This window comes from Ctenopharyngodon idella, chromosome 13, assembly GCF_019924925.1.
Source record: "Ctenopharyngodon idella isolate HZGC_01 chromosome 13, HZGC01, whole genome shotgun sequence".
Lineage (NCBI taxonomy): Eukaryota > Metazoa > Chordata > Actinopteri > Cypriniformes > Xenocyprididae > Ctenopharyngodon > Ctenopharyngodon idella.
The window spans coordinates 26,618,682-26,642,983 of record NC_067232.1 but is presented as its reverse complement, the minus strand read 5'-3'; the positions used below and the strand labels follow the sequence as shown (position 1 = coordinate 26,642,983).

The 24,302-nt window shown below is 36.4% G+C and overlaps 1 protein-coding gene across 4 annotated transcripts in view; it reads right to left on the bottom strand.

Moving 5' to 3' along the window:
• Positions 1-1,256: 1,256 nt before the first annotated feature.
• lyst (lysosomal trafficking regulator) overlaps positions 1,257-24,302 on the bottom strand; it is a 94,161-nt gene continuing 71,115 nt past the window's right edge. For all 4 annotated transcript variants that reach the window (XM_051918046.1, XM_051918047.1, XM_051918048.1 and 1 more), the window contains 22 exons: positions 23,341-23,517; positions 23,027-23,103; positions 22,754-22,942; positions 22,502-22,647; positions 20,955-21,048; positions 20,790-20,851; positions 20,630-20,685; positions 20,082-20,234; positions 17,688-17,932; positions 16,942-17,008; positions 16,436-16,592; positions 15,318-15,458; positions 14,893-15,110; positions 14,145-14,375; positions 13,578-13,767; positions 12,851-12,987; positions 10,495-10,593; positions 7,645-7,784; positions 5,929-6,026; positions 5,613-5,769; positions 5,196-5,267; positions 1,257-3,255 (listed from right to left, as the gene is read on the bottom strand). In XM_051918046.1, coding sequence (XP_051774006.1) covers positions 3,117-3,255; positions 5,196-5,267; positions 5,613-5,769; positions 5,929-6,026; positions 7,645-7,784; positions 10,495-10,593; positions 12,851-12,987; positions 13,578-13,767; positions 14,145-14,375; positions 14,893-15,110; positions 15,318-15,458; positions 16,436-16,592; positions 16,942-17,008; positions 17,688-17,932; positions 20,082-20,234; positions 20,630-20,685; positions 20,790-20,851; positions 20,955-21,048; positions 22,502-22,647; positions 22,754-22,942; positions 23,027-23,103; positions 23,341-23,517 — 3,045 coding nt within the window. In that variant the 3' untranslated portion in view covers positions 1,257-3,116. The remainder of the gene's footprint in view (positions 3,256-5,195; positions 5,268-5,612; positions 5,770-5,928; positions 6,027-7,644; positions 7,785-10,494; positions 10,594-12,850; positions 12,988-13,577; positions 13,768-14,144; positions 14,376-14,892; positions 15,111-15,317; positions 15,459-16,435; positions 16,593-16,941; positions 17,009-17,687; positions 17,933-20,081; positions 20,235-20,629; positions 20,686-20,789; positions 20,852-20,954; positions 21,049-22,501; positions 22,648-22,753; positions 22,943-23,026; positions 23,104-23,340; positions 23,518-24,302) is intronic.

Genomic DNA, 24,302 nt, shown 5'->3' with positions numbered 1-24,302 from the left:
GACTCCAAAACACTCGCACTGTGACGTAACACAGATGTTGAGCGCTTATTCTCGCAATTAAAGTTTTTTTTAACTAATAAAATAGACACACGTAGTTGGGAACTTGCTCGAACCAGCTTCCTTTTATGAATAGATTATAATACAATAATAGTTTAGAATTTAACTAGCATATAATGGGACATAATAGAACTGGTAAATATAGAACGGAATAATACACAACATAATAGAATAGAATATTGGGATCTAAGGTTCCATGAAGAACCTTTAACATCCATGGAACCTTTAAATTACACAAAAGGTTCTAAATGGTTCTTTTAAAGTCCCCCTGTGGTGAAAATCAAGTTTTTAATGTTGTGTTTTTAATATGAATTTGTATGGTTTGTCAACACACCATTGCGGAGTATTTTCTCCTTAAAACTGCAGTGAAAAAAGACCCGCGGTTTGAAATCGCTGACGTCACAAACTACATTGTAACCAATCACGTCAACGTGCCGGCGGGCTTTGGCATATCATTAACAGAGAACTAGCAGGGGAGTCGGGTTGTTTTTCATGTCCACGGGTTCAAGCGACCCCAAATAACATAATATTTAGCCCCTGGAATGCAAAATTTACCAGGGTAACCCCGCCAAAAACGCGGATTTTACCCCCTGGAATTTGATTACCCCACCCCCCAAAACGCGATTGGGCTGGTTTTGGGCTAGTTTTAAGTAGCAATTGGGCGGGTTTTGTTGTGAAAACCTGGCAACCCTGCTCGAGAGAAGCCTATATTTTTCTGTTGATATGAAAAATTGGGTAGATTTAGCAGCATGGCGGGCGTATGAAGTATATTACGATGTTATGATGAACTATACGCCTTTCTCAACTGACGTTCCAAGCGTTTGTAAGGATGCTGATTGTTAGAAGGCATTAGCAACACACAATTAGCTGTTTGATAACTGTAATTAATATGATTAGCCTTTTGCGTGACTATGTTATGTGTCCGACGTTGTAAAGTGTGATAGCAGCGTTTACCTCAGTAAGTTGACCGAGTGGATCTCTGAGCTGGCATGAGCGAGTGGAGGCGGAGCTAATTTGCATATGCATAGATCCGCGTATATTAAATGAGGCAAGGGTGTAGTGTTACATTCAAGCTATTTTAAGGCACAAAGACATTTTTTTTCACAGGAAAAAACGTTTAAATGTGTCATTTTGGTGATCAAAGATGAGTTTTAAGGGAAACAATTATTGACTTTGGTTCTTTGGGGAACCAAAAATGGTTCTTCTATGACATTGCTGCAAAATCTTTATTTTTAACATTGTACATGAGAAACAAGTGCAACAAAACTGAACCAAAATTTCTTCAATATTTATATTTATATTATATAGGTGACATTTTATTACATATTTCATAAATACAAAATTTTTTTAGAAATGTCCCAGCCAGGCCTTGGTGAACATATCAATCTTAAATTACATAAACCACTGTTAATTCAACAATAAGCCTTTTCGTGATACAAATTCACACATCTTGCTTCACAAACAGTAACATCAATCTCTTTCTGAGGGAATTGCAAACATGACAATACTGTGCACAATAATTAAGAGATATACGTATGTAATGCAAGCATGGAAAACAGATTCAATACATGAACATTCAAATAAACATAAAACAACCACATAACTTAGGAGGGCTCTGTAAACACCAGATGATTCTCCTTAAACTAGTTGACAAAACACCTTCCAGTGAAGTGCTGGCGTTCTCTGGATTTGCATTGACGGTGAATAACTTCTTTCAAACTCTGCGATACATGTGTTTGATGTTTCTGAAAATAATGCAAAACAAAGCTGTAGTGGGGAAAAAGGTGAAAGCATTCCCTTTCTGGTAAACACTAAAATGTAAGACAAGCTAATTATATTAGTTGCAATGTAAGACTCATACAAAGGAGAAAATAACAAACACATAAAGGCAAATAACGCTCTGGATCACGTTTAGATAACGAACGCTCGTTTCCTCCACATTTAAGGCTGGCCGACACTTAAGACTTCAAGAGCATGGGATTCCTGCGAAACTGTGAATGTACGTACAGGAGATTATAATAGCTTTGCATTTGTACAGTAATCAGGATGTTTTTATTGCAACCAAAAGAATTCCAAATTGTAAAAAAAATCATCCATGAATTAGTCAGGATGGTCCTAAAGGTAGATTTGACTAAACTTTCAATTGTTTCTCCGATGTTAGATAATGCTTGAGTGATCACAACATGCAAAACATCTAATTTGTCACACAACTGAATATAGAACAGAAGGAAAGCATGTTTTTAATGAAATAATACGAATTTGATGCACTTATTCACTGGAAACTGGGCCGTTTGGGTTGAGTTGGTGGAATAAAAACAATAAATATTTGCACGGTTTTGACGCACGACCACCTTCGACATTCACTGCACATCGTCATAGGAAGTGCATCTTATAATGAAGAACAAGAAACAGACGTTTAGATGTGGCTTTCATCCTTGTTTGAGAATAAATATATCAATGAGAAGTTTAACGTGGTTTAACAAGGCATTGCGTGCACACATTCATTCTGCCGCCGCACGTCACTCATGCGAGGGTCTGACACGCGAGCATGCCTGCGAAAATATCCTGCATGGATTACGAATGCAGACGGTAGTGTTCGGATTATTTCAGTCTGAAAAAGCACGATTTCTAGTCTCAGGACAGCGGCGGGTGGGCAGATGAGGGACATAACGAAGGAAGGAGAAACAGGCCTTCAAATGTTTAGTCTGGGCGGACCAGACTGTAGCAGCTTTCAAAATCAAACATCATGAAATCACAAACAAACCAGTCAAATGAAACACAAAACAAACAAAGATAACGAAAAGAAATGATAGGGGGAAAAGGCCTGCGTTCGCTCTGCCTCACGACCCCCGAGATCTGCACGCGACATCCGTTCTTTATGATACAGTAACTTGTAGCACAGCATAAAGTGCCGTGCATTCCCATGACGTATCAGGGGGCGGATACTGTGATGGTCATGGGCGGGGCTTTGTGCATGCTGGCTCCTCCTCTTCCTGGGTCAGCGGGGTCGCTCACAGCGTCCGTTCTGTGCGGGTAACGAGGCCGCGTCAGCGCGGGAATCAGCCTGCAGCGTAGCTGCTGAGAAAAGAGTAAAACATGGGCAGCTTCATGCGCTGCTGGTCTCGTCGACACCACGCGATCACGGTGCCCTCGCTGTTGGCCGTGTACAGGTGGTGTCCGTCACACGAGAATGTGAGGCTGAAAGAGAATCAAGGAGGAAATGTTATTAAGCACGTGATCATCAGGATCAGGAAATGCATTTAAATATTTGGACGTGCACTACCAGTCAAAAGTTAATTGTTTTTGAAAGAGTCTCTTCTGCTCACCAAAGCTGCATTTATTTGAGCAAAAATACAGTAAAAATTGTGAAATATTATTACAATTTAAAATAGCAGTTTTCAATGTAAATATATATTAAGATATAATTTATTCCTGTGATCAAAGCTGAATTTTCAGCATCATTACTCCAGTCTTCAGTGTCACATGATCCTTCAGAAATCATTCTAATATGCTGATTTGATGCTCAAGAAACATTTCTTATTATTATGAAAGTTGAAAACAGTTGTGCTGCTTCATATTTTTTTACGATTTTTACGATTCAAAGGTTTGGGGTAAACAGGATTTAAATATGTAAGGAATAATTGACTCCGGGCCGTTGAATTCTTAGAAAATAAAGCACACCAGAGGTGGTAATGCGGACACGACGTGAAGCGGGTGTGCATTATTTTCTAATAATTCAACGGCCCGGAGTCAATTATTCCACTTATACTACGGTATCCACACCTCAAGACACTGTTCCGATGGTGTATTTCAAGACATTTGTCAGGTTTTTGTCCTTAAAACACTCTTGTGTGGGACTAATTTCTTACGCATCTCATCTCAAGCCTCCGTTGCTAATTCCAAAACGTAATTTCAGAACTAGTAACGGAGGCTTGAGCCATTTATAGCAGACTAATAATACAGTTGATACAGTTATTAACACAGTTAATAAGCAGCATATGTGAATTAGCCCACCTGATCTGTGCGTCGATCACGGCAGCAGTGTCTCTACTAATAGCGAAACTACATTTATCTACCTCAAGAACCGCACAGTTTTACCTCGCTGGTGAGAAATGTAATGTAAATGTAATGTCTTTTCTTTTCTATATAAATGCACATTTCTTTTAGAAATTGATAGATTTATATACTTGGAACTCATGCAAACCAAAAATAAGTAGATCCCTATCATTTAATCCCTATTATTCCCTCACCCTCACTGTCATCACACGGAAGAGAAACTATGTTAGACAAAGTTGATTTGTGAATAAAAATATCTATTTCACTTATTAAAGATGCTGAAAAAATTCCACTTGACAAGAGATGTTTAGAAATGAGGTTAATAGAGCAATTTCTGGAGCACTTCCTTCAATAGGTGTCTTCTGTGTGAGGGTGACAGTGGGAAAGAGCGTTTTGAGGGACATTCAAATGTCATTTGACTTAAAAACAGCACATCACTGGCTACCTTAAGACCTGCCCTTATAATTCTCATAGTGCAATATATTGTATTTTTTTCTGAAATTAATTGTTGCCATATCGCAACGCCGTACCATAAAGGGTTAAATTGATCAAAAGTGACATTAAATACATTTATAATGTTACAAAATATTCTATTTCAAATAAATGCTGTTCTTTTGAAATTTCTGTTCATTAAAGAATGCTGAAAAAAAAAAGAGATCATGGTTTGCACAAAAATATTAAGCTGCTTTTTAAGAACCACAATTAACAATGGAGCATCAACAATAATGGTTAATAATTAATAGTTGCAAATTAGCATATTAGAATGATTTCTGAAGGATCATGTGACACTGAAGACTGGAGTAATGATGCTGAAAATTCAGCTTTGATCACAGAAATAAATTATAGTTTACTATATATTAACATAGAAAACAGCTATTTTAAATTGCAATACTATTTTACATTTTTTACTGTATTATTGATCAAATAAATACAGTCTTGGTGAGCAGAAGAGACTTCTTTCAAAAGCATTAAAAAATCTTAATTACTCCAAACTTTTGATTACTTCTGGTAGTGCATGTAACTTTTCTAATCAAGATATAAGAACAAATCTGTGTGACATCACATGAGGTACAAGTGTGTACCTTATGATAGGCCTGTTGGATTTTGGGAAGGTGATCTCTCTGACTGGCTTCAGGTCCCATGTGCTCCACAACCTGAGCGTGAGCGTGGACCAGACAGAAAGAAAGAAGTAGAGAACGAAATATGATGACAGAGAAGAGGAAAGGAAAGCACTGATAAGAGTCTTAAAACACAATACATTCTGCTGTTTTTATGGAACCCATTCAATATGGCTGTGCAATAACAGTAATAGTAAATAAATAATGCACACAGGAAGTAACATCACTTGGACTTTTGCATGTTTTTCCACAAATACTTGTGCTTCATCAAATTCAACTAATCAACATTGCTTTAATTTACAGCATAATAACTATACAACATTTGGTCCCAAATTAGCTAAAACAGTGCAGAGTTTGTGGGGCTTTAGGTCAGTATTTTACCTGACCACACCGTTCTCCAGACCGCCAGCGATCACATTGACCGACACTCCCTCCGGCTGATTGGAGAACGCCACCGAGCAGATGATCTCTCGACAATGAACATGACCGATCAAATCTCCATTAATCGTCCACAGCCTCAAATCACTTCCTCCACCCACTAGACACATTCAGAGAACATGAAATGCAGAATGTCATTCTATACAAATTAATATTTGTTTGCAAAGCTGTTGCTTACAGTGTAACGGGTTCACGGCAAAACTTAACAACAACAAAAAAAGAACTGACTGCCATTTATATTGTGACAGGAAACACCCACCTGAATCACAGACTGTGGCGATATCTCCTGTCGTCTCACTGGCTGACACTGCGTTCACTGGACTCTTATGACCTGTGAGACTCTGGACGTAACACAACCTAACCACAACCAAACACTCATTAGATTCTCATTACTGCATTACAAGAAAGAAAATACTGCAATAAAGTGATTTGTTCTTTTAAGGGGTCATGAACTGCGTTGTTTTATTGTTTTATAATGTTTCCTGGGGTGCACTTATAATGTTAGTATGATTTTTACATCAAAAATTGTCATAATTTATAAATAAAAGGCATTTTTCCTATTCTGATTTGAACGCTCTGTTTTAAGGGGCGTGTCTGCTGTGAGACTTCAGTGTAAACGCCCACAGCTGTGATTGGCTGACATCTTTGTGATATGAAATAGCTCAGTATTGCTCTCTCGAAAACTTTTAGCATGTTTTTACTATTACAGCTCTAAAGGTTTACTAATCATGAAAAATGTTGATTATAGCATTACATTTAGATCTATGGCATTACATTTAGATCGTGGCATGAAAGGTTGCAGTGATGAAGATTGTAGTCGATCACAGACATGTTGTTGAGCGCATGAAAGCAGTGATCTTGTCACTAACGAATGCTTTCATCATAACTAACAGTGCAAACGTGATGTAACTAAGAGATTCGTTGAATAAAACAGGAGTTTTGGCGCGAGTCCAGAACTCAGACACTGATAAACTCACACTGTTTGATTGACAGCTCCAGCGATTGTAAAGGGAGCGTTCTTTGATCGCTTTCTATATATAATATAGAAACAATGTGAAGTTATTTTTGTTTTGTTTTTGCGCACAAGTATTCTCGTTGCTTCATAACATTAAAGGGTTAGTTCACCCAAAAATGAAAATTCTGTCATTAATTACTCACCCTCATGTCGTTCCACACCCGTAAGACCTTCGTTCATCCTTCATATTTTTGATGAAATCCGATGGCTCAGTGAGGCCTGCCATTGACAGCAAGACAATTAACACTTTCAAATGCACAGAAATGTACTAAAGACATATTTAAAACAGTTCATGTGACTACAGTGGTTCAACCTTAATGTTATGAAGTGACGAGAATACTTTTTGTGTGCCAAAAAAAACAAAATAACGACTTATCAACAATATCTAGTGATAGGGCGATTTCAAAACACTGCTTCATGAAGCTTTACGAATCTTTTGTTTCGAATCAGTGGTTCGGAGCATGTATTAAACTGCCACGCCCCCCAGTGGTGAACCACTGAAATTTCGAAACACTTATGATGTAAAGAAATCTGGTTTCCTAAAATCACGTGACTTTGGCAGTTTGATACACTGATTCGAAACAAAAGATTCGTAAAGCAGTGTTTTGAAATCGCCCATTACTAGATATCGTGGAATAAAGTCGTTATTTTGTTATTTCTGGCGCACAAAAAGTATTCTCGTCGCTTCATAACATTAAGGTTGATCCACTGTAGTCACATGAACTGTTTTAAATACGTCTTTAGTACCTTTCTGTGCATTTGAAAGTGTTAATTGTCTTGCTGTCTATGGAGGCCTCACTGAGCCATCGGATTTCATCAAAAATATCTTAATTTGTGTTCCGAAGATGAACGAAGGTCTTACGGGTGTGGAACGACATGAGGGTGAGTAATTAATGACAGAATTTTCATTTTTGGGTGAACTAACCCTTTAAGATGAATGTGATCTCATTTAGCACAAACCTGTTGAGGTCCCACAGGATGCAGGTCCCGTCTCGACTAACACTAATGAGGATGCTGTAGGGTTTACAGACGAACAGGCCCGTGACCTCTGCCGTGTGGCCGTACAGGTGAACCTGAGACTCCACCTCCATCTCTGTGGGCTGAAGGTATAAACAGATTTTACAATCTCACTTCTCAAATGGAGAATGACCGTAATTGCAGATCTCAAGGGTAAGGGTTTGGCTAATGGCCTCATTAGAGCAATGATAATGGGCTGAATAAACAGAAGTGAGCTGAAAGACCCGCTTTAACAGATGATTCTGATCTGGTTTTATGGTCCAGAGTAAACAAACCACCACATGGCTGTATATGTGGTGCATGTAAGAGAATAATCAGAAAAAATCTAGAAACTGGTCATGGATGAAAATACAGTCAAGTAATTGGCTAATATAATAGTTGAGCTTATTAATCATTCGATACTTGTGAATTTTCAGATTATGGTTGTTGGTTGATAAACTGTATCTGTTTTCCCTTTAAAATGAGAACCTTTTTTTTTTTTTTTTACACTTGGTATCTGATTTGAATAAAAACATCTGCTGACACATATATGGGCCATTCTACAGAAATGGTTCAAAGTCAGAGATGGAAACGTCTTATTAAAAAATGTCTTTTTCCACAAATTTTCTATGTATGCAAATTGTATAATATCCAAGATACACATTTCTAGTAATTGTGCAGTTAATTCTCATATTGTATTTTCAGAAGGTTTTGGAATATTTTTCCTCTCCCCAAATTTGTCACTACCGAAACACACTAATAAATAATTTAATAAGAAAGGTTACACTGACCTATTAAGATTTTGTTTACATCTACCTTGTAAATATATTTTTTGCTATTTTTTAAAAAAAGTTTTCACAGGTAAATCAAAAACAATTTAAAGTTTAATTTATGAGATTTTTTTTTTTGTATTTTGAATCCAATCTTTCTTTGTAAAAGTCAAAGTTTATCATACTGATTTCAAAGTGAAGGATTCATTAGTTTGAATAAACATTGAACCAAACACTATAATAACATCTTAGTTGATAATTCAGTATATTTTATTTTTGACAAAACATCCCATGTTTCGGTCGTGACTGCACATTTTCGGTAGTGACAGTAATGTGTTGGTAGCGACTACATCATGTTACATAATTTTAACTCATACTAAAACACTACTAAAACATATTAAAATACTAATGATTTGCATAACTGTACTAAAATTGTTTATTTCCCCCAAATAAATGATTGTGTTCCCTTTTGTCACTACCAAAACAATGATGATGTTTCGGTCGTGACTGTTTCGGTAGTGACAATTTTTGATACTTTTGAGCCTTGCTCAAAGCTGCTAATCAGCACATGGTTAGCTAGCAGTTCTGAACAGTTGTACACAGAAAAAAAACCCCTAAATTTTACCGAATAACACTCAAAAAACAATGTCACAACCAAAACTTCACCACATGTTTCGGTCGTGACAATTTTAGATACTTTTGAGCCTAGTTTAAAGATGCTAATCAGCACATGGTTAGCTAGCACAGTTCTGAACAGTTGTACACACATAAAACTAAATTTTATGGAATAACACCCAAAAAACAATGATGTCGTTTCGGTTGTGACTGTTTCGGTAATGACAATTTTTAATACTTTTGAGCCTTGCTCAAAGATGCTAATCCGCACATGGTTAGCTAGTACAGTTCTGAACAGTTGTACACACATAAAACTACATTTTATGGAATAACACCCAAAAAAGTTTACTTAATTGCAGAAAAGAGGTGTTTGGTAGTGACGTTCCTTAAAAGTTACACAGATTTTCAGACTTTTGAACACATTTAACTCAAAATGATGGACCTATCTACTATGAAAGAGAGGCTATGAGAGGGAGGGACACATGAATATTTCCTGATCAAAAATGTAGAAGTGTGTTAAAATCAGTCTCAGCCAATGGACTAAAACATACACTGTTTCGGTAGTGACGTGAAAATGCGGGGCACTGGTTTTTTTTTTTACATAAAGTTCCATGATTTAAAAATAAAATATAAAATAAATATTTTTTATCTTCACTTTATTTTTTTTAAAAACAACAATGGAAAAAAATTGCAAAAATTATTTCAAAATCATTTTCACAAGTTGAAATTTATGGTTTAGGGATTGGGACAGTCACCTCCCAATTGAAAGTACCCAATAAATGATGATTTTATATATATTAAGCTTACTGATATTTTAAATATTATTGTGGGATTCAATAGATAATAGAAGGATCTTAGTAAACATCTAAAATTTGAATACTTAAATGTTTTTTAAATGTGTTTTTTGGTTGTAGGACAGCAGTTTGCACCAATTTTGTAGAATGGCCCATATAAAAATAGATGCACATGTGAAGCAAATCTGAAATTCATATACACTAAATCACCCCAAAATTTTCTGTATCACTTTTATGGACCTTGAAAAAGAGCAGTGTGGGCATTCTTCAGAATATCTGCTATTGCGGATCATAAAGTCAAACAGGTTTGGAACAACATACAAAAATGATGACAGAACTGAAATACTTCTTCAAATGTCAGAAAGATTCGTTTAAACAAATGAGAGAAACAGAACAGCACCTGCGTTATCAATGAGAGCGTTTGAAAGAGCCGTCTGACGCCCAGACTTCAGCCCACCTGTGGGCCGCAGGAAATGTGTTTCTAGGGCAACCGGGAGATGACTAACAAGGCCACTACAAACACTGAGTGTGTGTGTGTGTGTGTGTGTGTGTAGGTGCTCTACAGGGAGTGATAATGGACGTGGGCGGCTGCGTGGGTGGGGGAGAAGGGGGGGCATGTTGCCATGGTTACGTACCATCGTGGTGGTGAAGCGGTTGCTGTAGGCGGTTATGACTCCACACTTACTGCCTGTAAACAGCTGACAACTGTCCGGCACCCAGGCACAACTAGTCACCTGAGGAGAGACCAGAGAGACAGGGATGAGGACAGAGAGGATGACGGCACGGCAGGAAACACATTAATGAAGCAGAGAACATTTGATGACATGACAATGTAAATAGGCGAAACACAAAACAAAACCCATGCCTGGTGCATATTTCGCCCAAAATAAAAATAAGAAATTATACTATCGTTCAAAGGCTTGGGGGTCAGTAAGATTATTTTAATATTTTTTTAATAGTTTTAATATTTTTTTTTAAAACTAGGGCTGTTGATCGATTAAAATAAAATGATTAATCACACAATTTATCTTTTTCTTCTTCTTAAGACTGAAGTTTGTAATAACAAATATTTAAATGTAAAAATAACAGAATTAATGAAGAATCAACACAAAGAAACTATATTTAAATTCAAAGAATATTTTTTTTAACAGCAACTCTTTTTCAATAGATTTCCAGTAAAACCATCAAGGCCTTCATAACAAACTGACTATCAGAAATAATAATAATAATAATAATAATAAAAAAAACAGGCCTGTATATTAAAGTGCCATTTGAATTTCAAAATGATCAAGGATCAAAATTAACAAAAGTTGTGCTCCATGTTCAAGCGATAGTTGAATTTCAAAATGATCAAGAATCAAAATGAACTCCAAAAGTTGTGTTCCATATTCAACAGTTGAATTTCAAAATGATCAAGGACCAAATTTAACAACAAAAGTTGTGTTCCCTGTTCAAGTGACGGTTGAATTTCAAAAAGGTCCACAATACAATTATAGTGAAACTTTCCGCCTAAGGGTATGTTTACACAACAACGATGTACTAAAAACAGAAACGCTTTTTCCTTTGTGTTTTTCACGTACAGACGTCAACATTGTTAAAACAATCCCCGTTAACATGGATCCGCAAAAACGACTAAAAATGCTGTATTCTGCTGCCAGGCCAGTAGTTGCCAATGTCACTTTGTAAAAAAACACTAAGCGTCTATAAACTGAACATGTAATACACATGCGCATGACTTCACTGCTTTCACAATTTCGTGTTTTTGTAGTTTACACGGAAATGATAATGGTATCGTTTTTAAAAACTTGCACTTTGTTTTCAGTTCCTCAAAACGCTGCTGTCGTGTAAATGAAAGGCCGAAATGCATAAAAAGGTTTTAGTTGAAAATGGTGTCATGTAAACAGCCCCTAAAACTTTGTTCCTTGACTTTATCTATGTTTAGTTAGGATGGTTTGGACGGGCGACGCGTTAACAAGATTTGCGTTAAGTGATTTAAAAAAAAAAAATTATATTTCAAATTAATCACAAAAATGTATGTCTTAATTTCGACAACACTAAATGTTACAAATGATTCAATTTCAAATAAATGCTGTTCTTTTGAACTAGTCATCAAAGAAAAGAAAAATCATGGTTTCCACAAAAATATTAAGCCGTTTTCAACATTGATAATAAAAATAAATGTTTCTTGAGCAGCAAATCAGCATATTAGAATGATTTCTGAAGGATCATGTGATCCTTGCCATCATGGCCTCTGGCTTGCTTAGTTGCTTAGCAGTATTATTTACTTGATTGCACTGACACTATTGGGTGAGAACTGAACTGAGCTGGACGATAACATCAGTGTTTTCTGCAGAACTGCTTTATCAATGAATTCCTTAATTGATGAACTTTACAGTTATTGAACCGAACTGAATCAACACTGAAATGATTACAGCTGAATAATGACGGTTTACTAATGTCTTAATAGTAATAGTAAAGCGCTAGAGAAATAAAGGTGACTTGACGACTGAAGACTGGAGTAATGATGCTGAAAATTCAGCTTTGCATCACAGGAATAAGTTACATTTTAACATATATTACAATAGAAAACGCCTATTTTAAATTGTTATAATATTTACAATATTAATGTTTTTTCTGTATTTATGATCACATATGTGCAGCCTGGTTGATATAAGAGACTTCATACAGTAGTGTATATTTTTCTATTAGTCTATTTTTAGACTATAATTGTGGCATGATGACAACTGAAAACAATTACACAAAATATTATTATTGTGCTCTTTTGATTTAGGGGTGAAATGTGATCTGTACATGTTCTTGTGAGCTATGTTTTGTTTTATTTTCATTTTCAGTAGAGGGTGTTGTACATGTAACAGACGAGTGTACTGCCACATCACAAAATGTGTACAAACTGATATGTGTCAAACACAGATTCAGCTGAAAACTGTCCAAGCGTAGCCCGAGTATGTTAGCGGTGTTTACGACTCTGACCTGGTGCAGCGGTGAGCACTGGATGAAGTTGATGGGCGGCTCGCTCTGTTTGCTCTTCAGACGCAGCATGTTGTCGGTGTAACCCCAGCTCAGTATAGCTGACCACTGTATGTCTGTGCTGTGCATGCTCCTCACACCTGAGAGAGGAGAGGAAAACAGTGATTTTCTATGATGGCACACTCACTCCATTCTCATTTCCTCTAGTACTATGAGAAGTGTGTTCATTTATGTGGATAATTGTGATAAGACACAAATGCAGATGCAATAAATGTACCAGAAACTGGTCATGGACCAAAACACAGAATAGTTGGGCTGATTAATAATTGAATATTTATACATTTTTCAGATTATGGCTGTTAGTTGATAAACCGCCTGCTTTCCCCATTAAAACAGGTCTTGGTTCCCTTTTGTTTTTTATATCATCTTCAGCTGTGGAGGTGGAGGTCAACTCCCATGATTCCACAGTCATTCACGATGTCATCAAGCTACGCCTTTGTTATTGTTTTGAAAAAGCGACCTCTAGTGGCGAAACTTACATACTGTGCCTTTAATGAATAGAAAGTTTCTAAAAAAGGCATTTATTTGAAATAGAATATTTTGTAACATTATAAATGTCACTTTTGATCAATTTAATGTGTCCTTGTTGAATAAGGTATTATTTAAAATAAATAAATAAATATTGGTTTTTATGCATGATGAAGCAGTTTCTTGTGTGTGTCTCCTTCACCTTGCTCCTTGCTGTAGATCATCATGAGGCAGAACTTGCGGGAGAGGCCGCAGATGGCACGTGTGGGCAGTGCCAGCAGGGATCCGAAGCGTTCGCCGTGGGGTTGGCTGAAACAGACCACGGGGTCCGGAGCACTGGGGGAACCCACATACTCGCCCCATTTCAAGCCCTTTATCCACGGCAGAGGACTCTAGAAATGACAGGAGAGGAGTTAAAGGTTTTAAAAGATGATTTAGGATTCAAATAAACTTTAGTATTTATTTTTTGTCCATTACAATGTTATATATCAAGTGCTGAGGAAAAGATGAAATTCATATATGGTAATGGGCATTTTCTTTTTGACCAATCAGAGCAGAGCAGGCTCTCGGAAAGGAAGGGTTTAGGGAGAATGAAACCTTTCTTGAACCATTTCAGAGACTGAGAGAAAAGAGCTGATGCTGCAATGTATATTATGAATATATTAAAGTGTTTTTGACCTTGGATGCATGTAAACCTGTTGTAGTAGATACTTTAACATCATCTTTAAGCTATTTAATGTCAAACTGCAGCACTGTGTGTTTGCCGCACCGGGTAGGTGGCGTCTTTGGGCTGTTCCCGGCTCTCTCTGAAGGCCAGTTGCACCAGGAGGCCCATGGCCGCGGGCAGCTCTGCCTCTGATAGGAGTTTGGTTCCGGCTCGGCTGATGTGGGAGGCGTTAAACAGCTGTCTGGGAGTTTGGCCATACGTCTTGATCATAGTTTCTAGAGCCCGACGCTGCACAGGGTCTTCAACAGCAGATACGTCCATACCAAAATAAGTCTAAAGAGAGAGGGAGGGGAAAAATTGGATTTATTTATGGATACTAGTTAACAGGCTGAAGCGTATGGATATGGATATGGGTTTATCAATATGTGATGGATTAGAGAAAGCGAAAGGGCAAGTGTCAGATCGCCGATACAGTAATGCTGACACATACACTACTGTTCAAAAGTTTTGGGTCAGAAATATAAATATAAATTACAATAGAAAACAGGTATTTTAATAATTTCTCACAATATTACTGTTTTTACTGTATTTTTGATCAAACATGCAGTCAGATATATCAAAAACATTTATATACAATAAAAAAAAAAATAAAAAAAAAATCGCCCAAACTTTTGAATGGTAGTGGTCCTATAAATAAGCTTTGGGGATAATTTTTGGGGACAAAATATATCCTGAACATGTTTTTTTGTTTTTTTACAGGCTTTGATCCACCCATATTTTTTTAAAAGATCAAAATACAGAAAATGTCAGTGTTAAGTGTGATAAAGCTGTATGTAATAAGGAATCGTACTGCAGGATGAAAGACATTGATGGCCTGGACAGCAGCTTTGCCCTTTTGCTTGAGCCCAAACACCAGGTCAATCCACTGGCAGAGCGTCTGGGAGACTTGATCTGATTCCAGAGCCTGTCTGTGGATGAGGATGAAGAGTCGCGGGTCATTCCTGGCCCAGGGCGGCAGATTCACGTGGTTCACCCGCTCGCTGTTCTGCCGCACGCCAAAGTCAAAACCTGCCAGAGGGGAAAGTGGGAAATACCACGCTAACATTAGAAGAGAGAAGTTGTTTTTAATAATATGATTTGACAAGAATGCTTTACATGAATATTCATTGGTTATATCTTGAAGATCTAGGTTACGTAAAGGTTATTTTCTTTTTTGATTGTGACATTTTCTTCGGATGCTAGAAGAAGAAAACCAGGTGTAAAAAGAGTGTCCACCTTCTCTGTTGACCAGAAACTCAGGCAGGTAGAAGAACTCTGGGATGAGCTCTTTGACATCCGTCATGGACTCATAGGACGACAGACGCCACGTGGTGTTCATGGAGTGGAACGTTCGGTCAGGAATATCAAAGCTCTGGTCTGCGAGACACACAAAACCTTTCATTAGTTTCTTGTGTAACCTGATATGGATAAACCAACTGAACTAAAAATAGACAGAGGAAGAAGGAAAGAGGCTGGATGAAAGGCCTGATCATCTTTCTGAGGCTAATGCATGTAGAGTGAGACTTCAGAAAGGCCCTTTTCAATGACAGCCTTTAAAAGCATCACACTGACATGTTTGAAGACCTCGCTGCAAACGCAGGTGCTGTTAAATATTAAAAACGTAGCAATGCAGAATCCTAATTGTAGAGGGTGATGCTGCAAAAACCGAGTTATGAACACACAACAGATGATGCATTTAGTGTTTTTTAAGGGGTGGTTGCATTAGATTTTAAGTATTTGATTTCATGTTGCAGAGCTTTAGTTTTCTTGAATATACAAATCATAAACATTTACATAATAAAGTACAAGGGGACATGTTAAAGGGGACCTTTAACAAGATGTAATATAAGTCTCTGGTGTCTCCAGAATGTGTCTGAAGTTTCAGCTCAAAATACCCCACAGATCATTTATTATAGCTTGTCAAATTTGCCTCTATTTGGGTGTGAGCAAAAACACGCCGTTTTTGTGTGTGTCCCTTTAAATGCAAATGAGCTGCTGCTCCCGGCCCCCTTTCCAGAAGAGGGCGGAGCTTTAACAGCTCACACTTTGGTTGCTCAACAACAACAAAGCTGGAGAATCTCACGCAGCCAAAATGATGACCTTTAAAGGACGATGCAACACAGCAGTGATTTTTCATATATTAAAATGTTTTAGTAAAAATATGCAGATTAATATTGCTATTTATTAATATATATTCTAAGAAATATTAAATATCCTTTGTTGCGTTCATTTAGTGAAAAATAGTGTGGAAACGTTTTTACTCGACTCTTACTGTTGTTTAACATTAAATATTTTGAATCTGCTTGATCAAAAGGCTGAACAATTGTGAAAACTTTTATAAAAGTTGAACTGACCTTGATAGGCCAGAAACATCTTGGTGAAGGGAGGCAGCCTGACAAGGAAGTGAAGGACAGTGCCGCTGTTGGAGTAGTGAGAGCCGTAGTGATAAGGCTGGACAGGTGGCATGGGGTCATCCTCTCTCTTGCCCTTCTTATACTCCTCTTCTAGATACTGTGAAGGAAATCAATGTTAGTTACACTTGCACATGACATCAGCGGTAAACATGTAAGCTCTAGAAGTAATATAAACACAAATGATCAAAGAGTGTAGAATGAAACAGGCTGTGTTCCAAAACCTTGCTGTCTACTACGTCAGAATTTGGCTTATGTATAATGTCTTAGAAGGCAACATAATGTTGCCACCTACTGTTTGGAAAGGCCTTCATTCTGGGAGTGCGCCTGTGAAACCTAAAAATGCTGCCCATGGAGGAAGCTTAGCAGGTTTTGGAACAGAGCCACAGTGTGATTGGTTAACAGTCGCTGGTGTAAACAGGAATTAAAGCCCTGCAGTGCTGCAGTACCCTGTAATTGTCCACATAACGGTCCTCCTTCTCTTTAGACTGCACTGCGATGGGTTTGCTGAGGTTCCTGTTACATCAAAAAGACAAACAGAAAGCAAAACTGAGTGTCTCTCTCTTCATTTGCATATAGAAGTCAAAAGTTTGTAATGTTTTTGAAAGTATCATACATTCCCCAAGGCTGCATTTAACTATTTAACTGTTTTCTATGTGAATATTTAGTAAAATGTAATTCATTTCTGTGATCAAAGCTGAATTTTCAGCATCATTACTCCAGTCTTCAGTGTCACATGATCCTTCAGAAATCATTCTAATATGCTGATTTGCTGCTCAAGAAACATTTATGATTATTATCAATGTTGAAAACAGTTTTGCTGCTTCATATTTTTGTGAAAACAAACTTTTATTCAGCAATGATGCATTAAATTGATCAAAAGTGACAGTATAGACATTTATAATGTTACAGATTTCTATTTCCAATACATGCTGTTCTTTTGAACTTTATATTCATCAAAAAAATCCTAAAAAATAATGTATCACGGTTTCCACAAAAATATAAAGCAGCACAACTGTTTTCAAACTTTATAATTTATATGAGAATTCATAATTATTTTATATTAATGATCAGTATGAAATTTCCCAGTTCTGATGGTGATGCAATCAGCTGTTTTATCAGATACATCAGGCTATCACTAATGAAAAACAGCATTCAAATACAGTAATGATGTTGAAGCAGGGTTGTTTCTGACCTGTAAATGGATGCCTCTTGCAGGTCCAGAGTCTCACTGATGTAGTCTCTCAGGATGAAGGGGAAGACGGGATACTGCATGAGGTCGTTGAAGGAGCGGCCCGCGTGCTTGTTGAGATGGGTGAGGTACTCAAAGTTGGTTATCTGTCCTGAGCTCCACAGGTGCGTGAGGGCGGTAATGTTGCCGTACTCCAGCAGGTTGGGCAGCTCTGACGTCAGGATGTTGTGGTAGACGTCATCACGGAACTGAGATGGAGATGAGAGAGTGGAACAAACAGGAAGTTAGGGTTGGGCAAAATTCTGAATTTTAGAACTGGGTCCCTTTCAATTCATGAGTGGGAATTTGAATTTAGTTTTTTGTTTATGTTAGGACAATATAAAACATACACAATAAAAAGCAAGAAATAGTGCAGGAACAGGCAGAAAACCTGTAAGGGTTTATTTAAATCCTCCCCCTAAACAACAAATAATTTTCACAAAATTATAAAAATAATAATAATAATAAAAAAAAAACATACAGAAATTTTTATAATACAAACAGTACAAACACGACAAAAAGATTGTATGTATTTAAAATAAATAAATAAATAAATAGTCACACAACAGATGAATTACATTAGTCCAAATATATAAATATTAGTGCTGACTAATCACACATTTTTCTGTAATTAATTGCAATTAATCACACCTAACAAAGTTTTTAATATATTTTTATATTGTAATACTTTCACATTGAATATATGTACAAATATTTTTAACATTTAATAGGCTTTAAAATATACAGCAACTTTTAATTTAAGTGAACTTAAAACAATCTTCACATAAACCCATTGTAATAAATGTCAAATTTAGCTTTGTCTTTAATATATCAGGGGTCAACGCTAAGGCCGTGTGTCCACCAAAGCGTTTTTAGTCAGATGAAAATGCTAGGCGCCTAGCTGTGAGCGCTTCGGCATCACAGTGTTTTTCTCAGTTGAGGCGCTTTGTTGTTATGATATGGAATATCTGCAGCACTGTTACTTGTAACTGATTTCGCATAATTTGTTTCAGACTAAAAATGTCGACACAATATTACTTGCTATGTATGTTCGGAGACCAGCGATATTAATTTGTCATCCATTTTGTTCTGTTCTCTGCTTGTTAATGTCGTTGTACAGCAAGAATGTTGTGACAGTTGGTCGGTGTTGTATTTGTCCCACCCCTCCTCCACTTTGATTGGACGGCTGGCTAAAAAGTGACAGTGATGAGCGCAGCGTTTTACTCAAAGTTGAACATTCTTCGGCTCGAGGATACCGGTAAAAAAAACGCACAGCACTCAGTGCCTCGTTACGCTCCTGGTGTTTAAAGAACGCGGCGCTCCCATTGAAAACAATTGAAAAAATACGCTAGCTGCTGGAAAAAACGCTTTGGTGGACACACAGCCTAAGGGTTTTTTCTACAGTCGGGCCGGTTCAGATTCTTACCTGCCCTGCTAAAATACACAAAAAAGTTATTGTTTTTGTTGTTTTTGACCTATGTATGATTTTCAGGTAGATCTAACAGGTAAATATACAGAAATTGAATAATTTCTGTATCTGTGCAGTTAATAAACACTGCACAGTCTTCACTGCATAAATTATAAACTGAATGTAGATTAATCCTTATTAAAGCTACAAACATTATTCAGTCAAGAGCAGTGAGTGATTTTCCCTTTGTCTTTTTATTAGGCTGCTGTCACTTTAAGACTAGACGCGGATTTGACACACATACTATTTTCTTACAACTCTTTACGTTCACTTAACACTTTTTAACTTATTTAAGACTCTGCTTACGAGGATACTCAAAAATAACAAGCATTTTCACACAATTTTGTGTGTTTTTGTCTGTTCAAGTGAGAAAGAGAACTCAATACGTTTGTTCACAGAGGTGCTCTAGTACAGATTTAAGTTCTTTTTTTGTGTCTTATCGAGCTTGAATGGTTAAATAGCACTTGAATGAATGATAGCATGATCATATGTAACACTAGCCAAAGGATGCCAGGACAAAACCGATGCTGCGTTAATTGCGTTAAATATTTAAAATGCGTTAAACTGAAAAAATTCATCGCATGCGTTAACGCGTTCATTTTGACAGCCCTAATAAATATAAATTAAATAGATTTCAAACACTGATTTTTATTTCATATTATATTTATTTATATCATGATTACTAACATCAATGTTTCTAAATATAGCCAATATGTTGTGTGCAGTATAGGCATGGTTATTCTAAAAAATGAGAATACATATTATTTAAAAACTACACTTGCAGCAGTTACATAGCTATGCTTTCTTGTATTCTAGTACCATTACCAGACCTGAACGTCATAAAACTCACACAAGCCCTGTGTAGATCATGTGTTTGACAATGGCATTACCTTGGTGGTATCAAACGCGAGCAGCAGCGTCCTGCCGTTGGTAAGGAAGATCTCCATAGCATTATCTCTGAGCTGCCACCAGCGCTTGTGAACCTCCTTGATCTCCTCATACGTCCAGGAGAAGGAGGCCGGTTCCGTCTCTCCATGAGGACTCTGGTGAAAGGACACATTATGAACCTCTAAAACACACGAACGTCTCATAACATCTATTAGCGGTGGGTGGAATGACCAAACTTTTATATATCATCATAAAAGTAGCATTATTTAGTTGCTGGAAAATACTGAAAATTGGTTTAGATCAGGGTTATTATTGTTAACTAAAACTAATACTCATACTATAATAGACTAGCTTAAATAATAATAATCATAAAAATAATAATACTAAAGGTAAAGCATATTTTTGAATAAATTAGTAAATGAAATACTTTAAAATTTATTTTCTCTTTTTATTTGGAACTTGAAAAAAAAGATCATATTTGTTCATGAAAAACATTTCTACTATTACATAGTACTGGATATACTTCCTGACGTTTAGAAAAAGCACATACTTGATTATCAAGCGTCTCAGCAACATTATCCTCCACAAAGTACATCCCAGATTTTCCTGCAGACCCATAAAACACAACAGATCATTTTAGCGGTCACTTAACAGCCAACACAAGAATCATGTGATGGAGGTTTAGAACAGAGAGGGCGGACGAGTCTTACCCAGCAATAGCTCTCCTGCCGTCTCTCTAGAGGGCGCCACACTTATGCACCTTCTCGTGAACCTAAATCAGAACAGAAAATGTTTTTTTTAAGTATTTGAAATTCTGCACTGTGGCTCTGGGGATCAAACCTCAGTGTGGAGTGAGACGGGTGTTGTGTGAGTACCTGATGGGCTCACTGGTGGCTTTGTCCTTCACTATGGAAGAAGAGGAGTAAGCCTTGTCCTCAAACAGGAAGGCTAGTGGAGCCTTGACGGCTTCTGTGACAGGCAAACCACATGCATGAGATCAATCCATCAGCTGATCAATCATATTACAGGTTTTGGTATATTTTTTTTAGTGTCATACTCATTTGGTCATCTAGAAAAAATGCTCAGGTCACATTTTATCCCAAAGTCCAAAAAAATAATTAATTAATTTATTTATTTTTGACTTATTAATTTACTTATACCTACTTATTTATATACTAATTTTCTTTACTTATTAATTTACTTATATTTGTTTGTTTACTTATTCAATTATTTACTTATTTATTTACTTACTAATTTTACTGATGTACTTATTTAAATATTTATTTATTATTATTATTTATTTACTTATCCTTGTTTGTTTACTTAATAAATTTCTCATGTAATTATACTTATTTATTTACTCATTTTACTGATATACTTATTTACTTATTAATTTACTAATTTACTTACTAATTTAGCTCCCAATTTTACTTGTATACTAATTTTCTTATTTATTTACTTACTTATTAAATTACTTATTTACTTATTATTGTTTACTTATTAATTTACTTACCAATTTAGTTCCCAATTTTACTTATATACTTATTTTCTTATTTATTTACTTACTTATTAAATTATTTATTTACTTGTACTTATTTACTTACTAATTTTACTGATATACTTATTTATTTAATTTACTTACTAATTTAGTCCCAATTTTAATTATATACTAATTTTTTATGTATTTACTTACTTATTATTTACTTATACTTATTTATTTATTTACTTACTAATTGATATACGTATTTACATATTTATTATTATTATTATTATTTACTTACTAATTTAGGTCTCAATTTTACTTATATACTAATTTTCTTATTTACTAACTTATTAAATGACTTATTTATTTACTTACTAATTCTACTGATATACTTATTTACATATTTATTATTATTATTTACTTATTAATTTACTAATTTAGTTCCCAATTTTACTTCTATACTAATTGTCTTATTTATTTACTTATTAAATTATTTATTTACTTGTACTTATTTATTTATTTACTAATTCTATTGATATACTTATTTAAGTATTTATTTATTATTTACTTATTAATTTTCTAATTTAGTTTTCCAAATTTTACTTCTATACTAATTTTCTTATTTATTTACTTACTTATTAAATTATTTATTTACTTATACTTATTTACTTACTAATTCTACTGATATACTTATTTACTTATTAATTTAGTTCCCAATTTTACTTATATACTAATTTTCTTATATATTTATTTACCTACTTATTAAATTTACTTACTTGGGGTGAAAAATGACCTAGACATGTTCATTTGTTTATGCTATGAGTAAATAAACTGCACCATGAAAATACAAAGAAACTTTCTAGGTAATCTATAAAATAATATATTATAAGCTGATGTAAAGTTCTTTCTTCAGCTCCAGTCAGAGGGGAGGAAGCTCACCATCTAGCTTGCGACGGTCTTTGAGCAGATATTTGTTAGGGATGGTCAGGTAGCAGCGCTGGAGGCGTCTCCGCTCTCGGTTGGGTCCCTCGGTGGGATCTAGCTGCCAGGAAGTGGGGTAAGATGACTGATCGTACCACACTGCCCTGTTCAATGGGGGAAAAAAATAACATTGTACATGTTTGGAACAACATGAGGACAAGTAAATGATGACATGAACTATTTTTGTTGTTTCTAGTGAGCGATGCTGACCGGTCGTGAGTGAGCTGCTGCACGAGCTCCTGCCAGTGGCGGCTGGCGCTCAGGTCGGTCTTGTAAAGGCCTCTGATGTGCTGCATGACCTTCTTCCGCTCCATTCCCTGCCTGAGAGACACGTTCTGAGTGATGTCAGCGGCAATTTTCGAGATGTCCTTCGACTTCCCATCCAGCCTCTGCAACAAGCTGAAATGGAGAACAGAAAAACTGCTAAGAAGTGCATGCATATGCATCATTTTGACATTTTTGTGTTTTTCTCAGAGCGCTCACCTCCTCTGCGTGTTGGCCAGCTTTTTTTCCCAGGCTCCTTTGCTGGTTCTTGCCTCTGACTCATATTTCAGTTGCTCCTTGATAAGGAATAGGGAAACAGTACAATCAACCTCAGCAAGTAAAAGCAAAAGACTAAGAAAAGAATACATGAGTTATTATTTGTCCTTGGTGTTTGCTCTGGTTCTACATACATTTACATTTATGCATTTGGAAGATGCTTTTATCCAAAGCGACTAACATTGCATTTGAGGTACACATTTGCTACACTACTGTGTAAACTTATGACCTCGTAGAGTGTGTTTGGACATGCACACCTCTTTGATGGCTTTCAGGAGGTCCGGTTTGGCTGGAGCGCTCGGTGGGATGCATCGGTGGCCACAGAGTTTCAGCGCTGTCATGAAGGTGTTGGCAGCCGCCTGCTCTTCTTTGCTCAGGGCGTCTTTGTGATCGTGTAACAGCTCGTACAGATACAGAGCCAGCTTGGGCCCGTGCTGATAATAAACACAAGCACAACACAAACAGGAATGATTAGAGGAACCTGTCTTTTGAGGAATTATGATTAGTAGTATTAGCACTACATCCATTTACAATATTATCAATATTATTTCGGGTCACCCTCCATTATCGGCTATTAAAAACACATATTGATCAACCAAGCAAAGACCGCTGAAAAGATGGGTCTTGGTCTGCTTCCAAACGAACTCTGGTGCGGTTTGAAAGATATATGAATGCAACACGGACCAAAGACATGTAAACAAACCAAAAACAGGAAGATGCGACCCTAAAAAGGACAGAATCCTCACGCATGTCGGTTATTCATAAATTTCAGCAACTACATAAATTTATCCACTAACCATTCAGAAACAATCGTCATTGTGTCTGCGTGAGATTCTCCAGCTTTGTTGTTTGTTGAGCAACCGAAGCGCGAGCTGTTAAAGCTCCGCCCTCTTCTGGAAAGGGGGCCGGGAGCAGCAGCTCATTTGCATTTAAAGGGACACACACAAAAACTGTGTGTTTTTGCTCACACCCAAATAGGGGCAAATTTGACAAGCTATAATAAATGATCTGTGGGGTATTTTGAGCTGAAACTTCACAGACACATTCTGGAGACACCAGAGACTTATATTACATCTTGTGAAAGGGGCATTATAGGTCACCTTTAAATATAATGTAGTCATTTTAATGCCATTAAAATGCTACACTCAGGAAAATGGTCTCAAATTTATGCACATTCAAATTGTAAGGGCATGTAGAAATAATATGAAAATACTTGCTT